Consider the following 12,628-nt stretch of genomic DNA (forward strand, 5'->3'; position numbering starts at 1 on the left):
AGTGTCCTGGCATGTCAGGGGAACCAGTGCACTACAAATGCTGTCTTCTCCCACGACCAAATGGCTTGCACTTGGTCGTTTCAGAGATGGACATCCTTGGTTTCCATTATCGCCGAAAATCAGAAACGACCAAGTCTAGGGACGACCAAATTTCAGGATTTGGATGTCCCCGACTGTATTATCGAAGCAAAAGATGGACATCCATCTTGTTTCGAAAATACGGGTTTTCCTGCCCCTGGATCGGTACGTTCTGCAAGGACGTCCAAATCGAAACGAGGATGTCCCTTTCGATTATGCCCCTCTTTGTCTCATTAATCCATGCTAGACTCAAGAGTTATACTGATCTCCCAAATCTAAGCAACCTGCAAGAGCTGCCCCTCTCCAAACATTGTGAAAGCAAGTCATGTCACATTTGGTTTGTCATAATAACTTCAAGACTAGATTACTGTAATGCACTCTACACTGGTCTAAATACAGAGGGTTGCATTTGCTCCAGTTGATTCAAAATGCAACATCAAGGCTGATAAAAGGTTCTAAGTGATATGACCACATCACACCATTTCTGGAAATATTTCACCTGTCACCAGTACAATACAGTGCTAAATTAGAACTCTGTCTGATCTTCAAGGTCCTTTAAGGAAATGAACCAGAGTACTTGAATAGGATCTCGCCGTATGCACCTCCAAGGTCAGTAAGGTCCTCCCAAGGAGTATCCCTAACCATACTCTCTGCAAAGGACATCACCTGATGTGACACTCACCAGCGAGCCTTCTCCAGAGTAGTCCCACACTCTGGAATTCACTCCTTGAAAGGCTTTGTTCAATGCAAGACTGTCTCTACTTCAGGAAGCAGTTGAAAGCTTGGCTCTTCTCCCAAGCTTTTAATGGAAGATGCAAGAAATTTGCTAGTCTGACACACACATACACAAGGACTAACACCAACTGCACATACAGTAGCAGGACTTGCTTATCCACTCCTACCCTTGCTGAGATTATATTCATTAATGTTTCAGACTTCATCTGCAACTTTCTTTAAATTAGACACTTTATTTTTAAACTCCTCTTACTCTGTCTTATCTGTGTTCCATGTTAGTTTAGATCCTATGTTGTCTATTAAAATGTTTTATTATGCATTGTGTTGAAATTGTAAGTCACATACTGTGCCATACTATGTAGTACTATTTGCACATTTTTACTGCTATAGTAGTCTATTGCTTTTGTTCGACTTATTCTTGCTGTGTACCACCATAGATGAATTTCTTGAAAAAGTCGGTAAATAAATCCAAATGAACAAATGTGTATGAAACTCTGCATAATTTCTTCATTTCCTGCTGCCAGTTTGTTTACAAATTGATAGGAGGACATTAATATAGGCATTAGGAGTTTATCCTGTGGCATCATGTGCGGTTCCTCTGTGTAAACCCACAGGGAAATTGCTTTGTACTACTACTACTACTACTATAAATCATTTCTATAGTGCTAAAGTGATGAGAGGGTTTGCAAATGAAGCTACTCTTTAGACCAGAAGCAATGTAAATGTATGGTTAATGTTTGTTTGTTTTAAGAATAACATTGGATGGGTTCAAAGTTTTAAATCTTATTTCACTGGGGCAAGCTACTTGTATTCCCTGTAGCTTCAGTTGTGGGTGTGTTTTCTGTCTCCCACTTCGTGTGTTGGAAGCAGCACATTCGTAAGACAGTATAAGATTCTTTTAGAATTGAAGTAATATTTTTCAGTTCATTTGACATGCTGTTAGTAAGGTGTAGTAAGGGATGAAATATGGAAATTTTAATTGTGTAAGTCTCTGCATTTTTCAAAATTAAATAATAGTTTTGCTTTCTAATGTGATATAGGTTGGAAGTAACCATCTTAAATGAATGATTACTGTCTACTGTATGTTTTCTATTTTGAACATTGTTTTGGAAAAGTAAGATAGAAAGGAGGATGTTGTCAATGGTTCTGACACAATAGGATTCAAAAGAGGTTTGGACAAGTTCCTGAAAGAAGTTGATAAAAATTATTAGCCTTAATATTCTTGTAAAGCCATTGCTAATCCTTGGAAATGAAATATAAAATATGGATCTACTTTTTGGTTTCTGCAAGATACTTGTGACCTGAAGTAATCACTGTCTGACTTAACATGGTGTATCTTGTGTTTTTAATTATGTTTAATAAATCAGTTATTTTTTCATTGACCTTACACTTAAAAACTGTGCAATTAGTAATCCATGTTTGGTTCTCTGTGTTGCTTCATTAGTTCTCTAAAGTGAAGCCATTCACTGAGTCACAGATGTGGGTTACATGGTTCTATTTATTGCCAAATGAATGTATTTTTTCAAAACTTACAGGACAATTAGTTTTTCCAATAGGCACATAAGTTGATATCCTACAGCTTCCCTTAGTTTTTTTTGTCCACAGAAGATATTTACGTCTATGTTTACTAAGCGGCGCTATGGGCATGTTAGTGTTTTTAACGTGCATAAATGGTTTATGCGCGTTAAACGCCAACGCACCCATAGAAATGTATAAGCGCTTTAGCGTTTAATGCGCCTTAAATTTATAAAAAATGCTAATTCTCCTTAGTAAACATACCCCTTATTGAGCTATGGAGTCGGTACATCAAACCTTCAACTCAGACTCCTCTATTTTTCTACTGTCCGACTCCTCTTCCAGAATAAAAAATTTAAAGCCTAATATCATAGGAGTTGGAGTTGAAGGTTTGGTGTACCGACTCTACAGCGCTGTGTGTAACTGATGAATTGATTTTCTTAGACAGCATCTGTTACCGCTAAGCAAATTTGCTCTTTCTGAAGACCAGTTGTTCACCAAGTCACACAGTTGGACTCTCTCACTAAGGGCTCTATTCATCAAAAAAGGGAAAAGCAACAGGAACTGTCAATGCTCATAATTATTTTTGGATGGGGTGGGAGGAGAATCCTATATATTATATTAATCGTCTGTGTCAAAAGAAGTACAGGGTGAGGCAAAAACAAAACACCTAGAAATTTTTGCTGTTTTCTTGGCAACTGCTTGCTAAGAAAACAGCAAAAATTTCTAGGTGTTTTGTTTTTGCTTGCAATTTCAATGTAAAATTTTACAGCTTTATTTGCTACTATCTATGTTTATGCCAAGTGGAATGAGATAATCTTTGAACACAGCAAACTTACAGATGTTTTAGTGTGACTACCCAGTGATTGTCATGCATTCTAAAATGTTTGTACTGTAAAGCTACCATTATTTTGAAAAAACAAAAACGAGGTACCATCTTACTGTTAATGATGTCACGGTGACGTAACCTTTTGTAAACAATAATTAGAATTTTAATAATTTGTGTTTGATAATATGATAATTTACAGATCTTTCTTTAAAAGCATTTTGGATCAGAATGGCAGTCATGGGCAAGGTGTTGGTAGTGGACAAAATGAGAATCCAGACATTGCAGGAACAAGGTTTTGGAGCAAAGGCGATAGTGGCTGCATATCACTTCAAGAACTGGAAGCTCAGCAATATGTAGAAAAGTTGTCGGAGTGACTGCAAAATTTTGACACATTGTTAATTGCATCATTTGAATGACATTATTTTACTGTGTTTTAGCTCAAACATTTTTAACATGCAAAAATCGCTAGGTAGTAGCACAAAAATGTAAATAACATCAACATAGCATAATTTAATTAAATGTTTAATAGTAATATGTAAGTATGATTATTAAATATGTAAACTTTCTTGTGTGAGTGGCATGCTTAAGGGCTGTCAGTTTATTAAGGTAATAAGCATGCACAACTTCAGTTTAATCTTGCCCATCATAGGGAGACCCTTAATCTCCCCACTCTCTTGCAATTTCTCTGTACATAATTGATATGCATACTATAAAATCCTTAAATTGAGAAAGGAAACCCCAGACATGAGGCATGGATCCAGGGGCACTGGCCTTTGAAATACCTCTGATAAAATCTGGGTGCAAATGTCCTAGAACTTCTGTATCAAACAGCATTCCCACCATAAATGATATTAAGTTCCCATTTTCCCACACCCACTCCAATGTTGATCAGATTTAGCTGAAGAAAACAAAGACGAGTTGCACCACCGATACAATACTTTTTGGCCATGTTCAATTAAATGAGCCAAAATAAATGCACTTAGACATATATAAAGACTTGGAGGCCCGTTTACAAAGCTGTGCTAAACATGGCCTAGGCTACTTTTAGCGCATGGGTTTCTCGCACATTGAGGCCAATTTTAGTGCACCTGTAAAATGGCCACAGTTTCTATTTTCCCATTAATGGCCACATGCTTATTTCCTAATTAATTCATGGCCATTTGTGCGTGAGCCCATACCCCCACCTATTTACTAGGTGCTAATCGGGCAGCACATGGTGATTTATCTGCACTACAAAATTGCCGCAGGACACATCTAATTTCCGCCTCCAAATATGCCCCCTGCACTAAAAAATAATACATTTCTTAGCATTTAGGTAATGCACACCGATTCCTAAACTACCGCAAGATGCATTATCACATCCTGCGCTAGTGCCCTTTTAACCTGCGGTAAGCACACAGTAGTACTTGCCGCAGATTTGTAAAAGGGTACCCCCCAATAAGCCCACTATATACTCTGAAAATGAGCTTCCAGAAAGGTAAGTTTCCCTTCTATACAGTGGCATATCAGTGGGGAGTGTAAGAGATGTTGAAGTTGAAAATAAAAAATAAAACTTCATTGAGGGAAGTGCATACAGATGCTGCAGCTGCTGAAAAGATTTCAATATCCCTCCCTCAAACAAGTCACCTATAATAATAATATACCCTTCTGCCCTCACAATTTCACAATATTGCTAGCCCAATGTGATGCATACATTAAAAGTGAGCCTATCGAAGGAGCTCGGGATAATTGCTTATTTCCCAATAAGCCCAATCTGACTTCCTCAAATAAAGAACATAGGTGCTTTAGATATGGGGATGCACTTCCCAAGGAAAGCTGAGATGACCTTGAATTCCAAATAAGGTTTGGCCGCTGGTGGGAAGGTAGCATACTCCTTTCTATTCTGGCCCAAGCTTTTGAAGAGTGATCATATCATTCTATAAGGACTTTCAATTGTGATATGTTTTTATTTTATTTTGTCACTCGTTACATTTTTACTGACTCTGACTCCACAGCCTTGATTGCATAAACCCCCTCTCACCTTCCCTCCAGAGTCATTCTGCCCACCAGTCAGACCTAATGTATTGGACTGAAGGAAGCCATAGGGCCACTAGAGCAGAAATTTATGTATATATGCTATCAAATGTTTTTGCCTTTCCAGCAAGGTCTACAAGACTTTTTGTAGTCCTAGTGCAGTCTATGTGACCCACATCTGTGACTAGTGAACTGATGTATTCAGGTAGTACTTGTTAAAAATATGTAGAATTACTTTATTCCAGCATTTCTAATTTTTGGCAATTGCTTAGTTTCATTTATGAATCTATAGTGTGCAGGTGTGTTTGTACATGTGTGCGTTTAATACATATTTATATATGAATATGTGTGTGTGTATATATATATATATATATATATATATATATATATATATATATATATATATCAATAAATATGAAAGATAGAACTCTGTTTATTGGTTTTCCTGTTTTCTTATGATGCTTTTTTTTTCACATCAGGTGGTTTGATGTGCTGCAGAAGGTTTCTTCACAACTGAAATCTAGCCTTACAAGTGTTACAAAACATCGTGCTGATAAGGTATTTAAAATAGTTGTTTCTTAAGGGGAAGCATAATTATAGAACAGAAATTTTGTTTAATGTAAAGTAATCTTCCATAGATGAGGCATCAGCTAATCTGATTAACTGATAACACAGTAGTTTAGTAAATAATGGAAATTCTGCATCTTGCGTATCTAAATCAATTATCTTTTAGGTAGAGACTTCTAGGGGTCTCTTAACACACACAAAAGGTCTTATGGGCTATTCTTCAGACATAAAGGCATATAACTGTATTACTAGACAGAATTCCTAAAACATAATGGAACACATGATCCTCTTGAACTGGGGGCACAATCCATGAACCGGTGGTAACAATGACTGCTACTATAAGGGCAGATGTTGCTGGTTTGAGGGTCACAATAAGTCTCAAAGAAAATTTCACTTTCATTCCTTAGCAAGAGAGCCTGGGTGATTCAGGTGTTGTCTAGGGAAAAACTGGAAGACATACTCAAACATCTCCTGAGAATGTGTAGCATTATCTTAATAGTGCTGTATCTTTGTGAGTAGAACTTCATTCAAGCTAACTGCAACCCCTAATTGATTTTTTGAGTAATCATTTATTCTCCGAGGACAAGAAGGCCGAATTATTCCCACTTGGGTGACGTCATCCGACAGAGCCCCAATGCGGACGCTGAATCCCTAGCACTAAAGAAAGTTCTAGCAGTGTCCCACCACGCAATCGCTGGACCTTCCCGCCTGATCCTCAAGCGCGGGTCCCTCTGTCTCTTTTTTTTCTGTGCAGCTGAGAGGACATGTTCGCGTAGTCTTCTCCTTACACTGCGCTTTTCAAAGAAAAGATTTCGCTGGTTCAAGTTCCTTCCTCTGTGAGTAATTATCTTCTTTTTAAATTTATTTCTCCTGTTTTCCCTTCCTTGTATTTTTTTCTCTAGTTTTTCAGCTTTTTATGGCTTCCTTTTTAACGAGTGTCTGCGCAGTTAGGCTGCTACCCCAACTTCAATTGAACGCTTCCCCTTTTTTAATAGTTAAAGATTGAGGAGTTTATTTTAGCTGAAATTCTTTTTTCAAAGCCAACGACAGAATTCCCCTTGTAGTGACATAAAACCCAGAGCTGGAGAAACTGAGGAAAATCATAAGAGACCTACAGCCACTACTTAAGGAAGATGAATTACTGAAAGATATTCCCATCCCCACCAGTGCTGGCCTTCCGACAGCCACCAAATTTAAAACACAAGCTGATCAGAAGTAAAATTCCAACACAGACGGAAAAAGAAAAGGGCACGTTCCCAGCTGCAAACTATGCCAAAACATTTCACAAGACCCCACAGTCATTCACAAAGGAAAAATATTCAACATAAAGGACTATTTTACATGCTCATCTTCCAATGTGGTATATATCATTCAGTGTAAGAAATGTAACGAAGGATGCTATACTGGAGAAACAGGCTAGATGCTTAAGACAAGATTCAATCTACACAGACACCACATGAAAATAGCCGGTGCCAGTCAGGCCCCCACCCCTGTGGGCCAACACTTCACTAGACCAGAACACTGCACCAGTGATTTCACAGTAAGAATACTGAAAGGTAATTTTAAAACAATACAGGAACGTAAGACCTTTGAAATAAGAATGATTGAATATTTTGACACCCAACAAACAGGACTTAATAAGGATCTGGGTTTTCTAACTCATTATAAAACATAAGCTGTATTTCTCTGTTTATTTCTCTGTTTATTACCCTCCTCTCACCTACCAACACCCATTCTGTTAGAATATCAATGAAATGCTTTGATGTCCCCATGCATACCCCCACCCTCCCACTCTGTCAGACAGTCAAAGTAATGCTTTGATGTTTCTCTCACATATACTATTTGCTACCTCATTTGCTTATTTCCGATCTGAGGAAGAAGGGCAACCTTCGAAAGCTAATCAAGAAATGTATTAAGTTATGTCCAATAAAAAAGGTATCATCTTATTTTCTTTTTCATGTTTTATTTTGTTTGATTTCTATTGATAACCTTTAAGAGTGGACTAACACCTCTCTACTTTCGATGTCCCAGAAAGCTCCCAGTGACTTCAAGTGGTGCGCTAAATGTCACTGTGTTATTTCACTGACGGACCTGCACAACTGGTTCATTGGGTGCCTTGGCCCTGATCATGACCCCTCTGTTTGTGATCTTTGTCTTCATATGCAGGCCAGGACACAGAGAATGTGTTTGGCTCAAGAGGAGAAGCTTTTTGGCTTTTCAAAGGCCAGACCATCATCAGCACTGGCGGCATCGACCTCCATTGCTGCTTCGACACCAGTAACCATTGGGAGCGAACTGGCATCAAGTGGGTCGCCATCTGTCATGACACCGGGTGCAGTTAGCAGGCCTTGGGTCCAATCAACATCAGACCCAGCATTGGGGAGACAATTGGATTCTGTGGCGTCCTCGTCGGCACCAGGGGATCGAGGCTCTATGCATTGGGGGGAAGCATAAGCATCGGTCCTCCTCAACGCATGATACTGAGAGCATTGGGACATCAGACTCTCGGATACCCGAGAAGCGCCGGCATAGAGAAGAATGCTCCCCATCCTTGGAAGAGGTACCAGTGCACCAGTCATTGAGTGACCAGGTCCCCATCACTGGCTCAGCACCAATGACTTTTAAGTCTGCCTCTGGCCCATCTCCCATGCCTTTTGCCAATACCCTCCTTCTATGAGTGGTTTCAGAGTATGCTCAGAGAGGAGCTGATGTAGATGCTGCAGGGAGCTTCTGCTTTCACATTGAGGGTGCTTGCACTCTCAGCGGAACAGCCCCAGGCCCCCTCTGTGGCTCCATCAATGCAGTTGCCCAGAACTTCAACACTGACCTTTTGCACAGTGTGGGAGCCAAAGCCTGAACAGGAAGTACCCCCTCTGAAATTGGGGGTGGAATCTTCCCCCAAGTCTGATAAGCTGCACCTCGACACTTCTTGGAGGAAGAGGAGTCTGACTGAACCTGCTTATGGGTGTCAGACGAGAATCCACATTACTTCTCGGAGGAGGAGTCATATGGTATCCCATCTGATCCCTCACCTCCTCAAGAAAGATGAAAATCTCCTCCAGAGGCACTCTCTTTTACTGGTTTTGTCAGGGAGATGGCTACGGCCATCCCATTTAAATTGGAGACAGAGGAGGAGCCCAGGACAGGGATGTTGTCTGTCTTGAGCTGTAAGTCTTCCTAAGGAAGGGGTCACTGTGCCATTACAAATTATCCTTATTTATTTGAAAATCTGTTTATTGGTGCCAAGATTGAACAATATACAGAAACAACGGTGTATCTGAAATAGCAACAAGAAGAAGATCATACCAGATTTGACATGTAGGCACAGAACAACAAGCACCACTAAAGTTTTTTAATTACTCCCCACCTCCAAGAAAAAAACCTCACCCAGGTCCCTGCATACAGCCAACTCAAATTAAGTGTAGGTGGAAGCCTAGATTCTTATGACTTTCAACCCACTAATTGAGGACCCAGAAAATAAAACCCATCTCACCCCCAACTCCCTACCCGAGCCCTGGGGGAATTCCAGCAACCTCAGACTTTCCAACTGCATCGTAAAATTGTTTTAAAAAAGACTTTAAGCTCTAGGGGAAATGGAGTTTAAATGAGACTCCCAAATCAAAAGAAAACATTTTTGTCTCTTCCAATCAGGACAAGCAGCATAGGACTCCCAAAACATCAATATATGAAGCTTATTCCGTCAATACCAAAATGTCGGTAGATGGTCATTGAGCCAATGATTAAGAATGCATTTCTTGGCAGTAACGCCTGCCTTGCCCACAAACAGTCTAGCTCCCTTACCCTGGTCTCCCAGAAATGTGGAACTATTAAAAATGACTCCCTCAGATGACTTGCAAATAGGTTGACCCAGAAGTCCCTGGAAGTAGTTTAGAATAGTTACCCGAAATGCACCAATTCTCCTGCATTGCCAAAAACTAGGTGCAAGAGAATTGTCACCTACCCAACACCTTAGACATACCGGGCTAGCAGCACACCCTGCTTGAAAAGCCTGCTTCTGAGAAATGTAGGCCCTGTTGTCTAAGTGATACTAACATTTCTGCAACTCTGTGCTATGTACCACCCTAGGTATAGTGCACAACCGATCCCGAAATGTGTGAATTCTAAGTGGTCTGCCAAGGTCTCGAGACCAAGCGTCCCATACAGAAGTGTAAACTTTTGGAGATTGATGGCAAAGTAACATCTTATGAAACCAGTAAATAGATATTTGTCCCAAAACATCACCAGAGCTGACCACTGATACTTAGACAAACTGTGTGTTGATAGGAAGATAAATAATGCCCCAGTTGTATATACGCAAACTGATCTGCAAAACCAAAAGACCAACGCTGTTGCAATCTGAAAATGGGAACAATGTGCCATCTATCTGGACCAGATGTTCTACTAAACAGATACCTTTGTTCTTCCAGTGGCTAAATACCCTACTTTCCATTCCCAGAGGAAAGTCTGCATTGCCCATCAAGGGTAAAAAAACCGTATACTCTGGATTGTGATGCCAAAACTGCAAGATCTATCTCCAAACATACCAAAGGAGTTGCTAGAGAATACTATTTCTGACTGGTAAGGGTAGCTGAAGATTCCTGGCATGCAGCAAATAATTGAGGCGCTATGGTCAAAAGTATGCCTGCTTAAACAAGAGCTCAGTGAAATGATTAGACCCTAACACACAATCACTCAAATGCCATAATAAGTACATAAGTATTGCCATACTGGGACAGACTGAAGGTCGATCAAACCCAGCATCCTGTTTCCAACAGTGGTCAATCCAGGCCACAAGTACCCGGCAAGATCCCAAAACAGTACAATAAATTTTATGCTGCTTATTCTAGAAATAAGCAGTGGATTTTCCCCAAGTCCATTTTAATAATGGTCTGTGGACTTTTCCTTTAGGAACCATCCAAATCTTTTTAAAACCCCGCTAAGCTAACCACGTTTACTACATTCTCTAGCAGTGAATTCCAGAGTTTAATCACACATAGAGTGAAGAAATATTTTCTCCGATTCGTTTTAAATTTTCTACTTTCTAGCTTCATTGTGTGCCCCCTATTTTTGTAAAGAGTAAACAAGTGATTCACATCTACCTGTTCACTCATTATTTTATAGACTTATATCATATCTCCCCTCGGCCGTCTTTTCTCCGAGCTGAAGAGCCCTACTGCTTTAGCCTTTCTTCATAGGGAACTCGTCCCATCCCCTTTATCATTTTTGTTGCCCTTTTCTGTACCTTTTCTAATTCCAGTATATCTTTTTTGAGATGCGGTAACTAGAATTGAACACAATATTCGAGGTGCGGCCACCTGGTTATAGAATTTGATATCGGGCACCCCCAGGCCACCCTGTTTCCAATTACCCAGAACATAACTCAACTTCACCTTGAGTTTTTACCACCCCTACAGAAGTGCTCTATTATCCTTCTTGAGAAGATGTAGAGGAAGAGACTGGAGAACATGCATCCACCATGGGAAAATAACCATGCAAAATACGCAGATTCTGCCCATCAAAGTCAATGGCAAAGTAATCACCAGATGAGATTGAATCTCCCTAAGGAGGGGGTCCAATGTCAAAACAAAATGTAGGGGAGGTAAGGGGCATCCCTGTCTGGTCCCCCTCTGGATTGCAAAAGGTTTGGACAAGATATCGTTGGACCATACTGTCGACACAGGATTGCAGTAAAGCTCCTCTATTGCCAGGATGAAAAAAATCACCCACCCCATACACCTGAAGTGTGCCATACAGAAACCCCCCCACTTGCCTTCTTGGCATTGAAACTGACAAGTATTAAGGGGTTTCCCCCACACTGCACCCTATCCTTAAGCATGTACTGATGAGGAACTGGGAATCTCACTTCTCAGTAAAGGTAGCATCCAAGAAGGTGGATACGCAGTATCACATTCAGATGGTTTCCAGATTTGAGAGGGCTCAGTTGCCTCACCACTCTTTGGTAGTCGAATCTGCTCGCAAATGTACTACTAAGAGCTCTCTGTCTCATGCATCGACGCCCCTGGGGCGAGAGGCCAGACCCTTAGACTCATTTGGGAGGAAAACTTTACAGGCCTCAATGTTCGTTGCCCACATCCAGCCCTACCAGCTCTACATGAGCCTTTACTTGGAGTCTATTGTTAATAGTACACTTAATCTAGCAGATTCTTTCCCTGTGAAACAGGCTGCTAAGCTTTGCTAGTTGACCAATAAGCAGATGGAGTGTCTGTATTATTTGGCCAGGAGTGCTTACAACACTTTTGATATTGCACCCAGCCTCTCTGGAATGGGTGGGGATGCACAGATACTCATGGCTGCATGTCTCTGACCCAGAACAGGCTGTTTAGGAGAGGTTGGCGGATGTGCAGGAAATCGACCTTCTGCAGGCCCGTGCGGTCGAACCTGTACCACAAGGGGAGGAGGGGCAAGGATTCTATTCCAGGTATTTTCTTCCAATCAAGAACGCGGAGGGATTCTGGCCCATCCTTGACCAAAGGTTTCTGGTGAAAGAAAAGTTCAGGATGATTTTCCTGGGCACCCTACTTCCTCTGATTCAGGAAAATGATTGGCTATGCTCTCTGGACAAGGGATGCCTATACCCACATTTTGGTACTTCCCAGTCACAGGAAGTATTTCAGAATTCGAGTGGGTGGAAATGCTACTTTCAGTATTGTGTTCTGCCATTTGGCCTAACATCTGCCCTCAGAGTTTTCACCAAGTGCCTGGTGGTAGTCGCAGCATATCTACGCAGGCTGGGGGTATATGTCTTTCCTTACCTGGACCATTGGCTGGTCAAGAACACATCTCAGGAGAATGCAATCAAGTCAATGCGGTTGACTGTTCAGTTGCTAAAGCTACTGGGGTTGTCATAAATTATTCCAAGTCTCATCTCAA

The 12,628-nt window shown here is 40.7% G+C and overlaps 1 protein-coding gene across 1 annotated transcript in view; it reads left to right on the top strand.

Moving 5' to 3' along the window:
* HTT (huntingtin) overlaps positions 1 to 12,628 on the top strand; it is a 990,576-nt gene that overhangs the window by 487,657 nt on the left and 490,291 nt on the right. The window contains exon 32 of the mRNA XM_030191138.1: positions 5,650 to 5,728. Coding sequence (XP_030046998.1) covers positions 5,650 to 5,728 — 79 coding nt within the window. The remainder of the gene's footprint in view (positions 1 to 5,649; positions 5,729 to 12,628) is intronic.

Source organism: Microcaecilia unicolor, chromosome 2 (genome assembly GCF_901765095.1).
Source record: "Microcaecilia unicolor chromosome 2, aMicUni1.1, whole genome shotgun sequence".
Classification (NCBI taxonomy): Eukaryota; Metazoa; Chordata; class Amphibia; order Gymnophiona; family Siphonopidae; genus Microcaecilia; species Microcaecilia unicolor.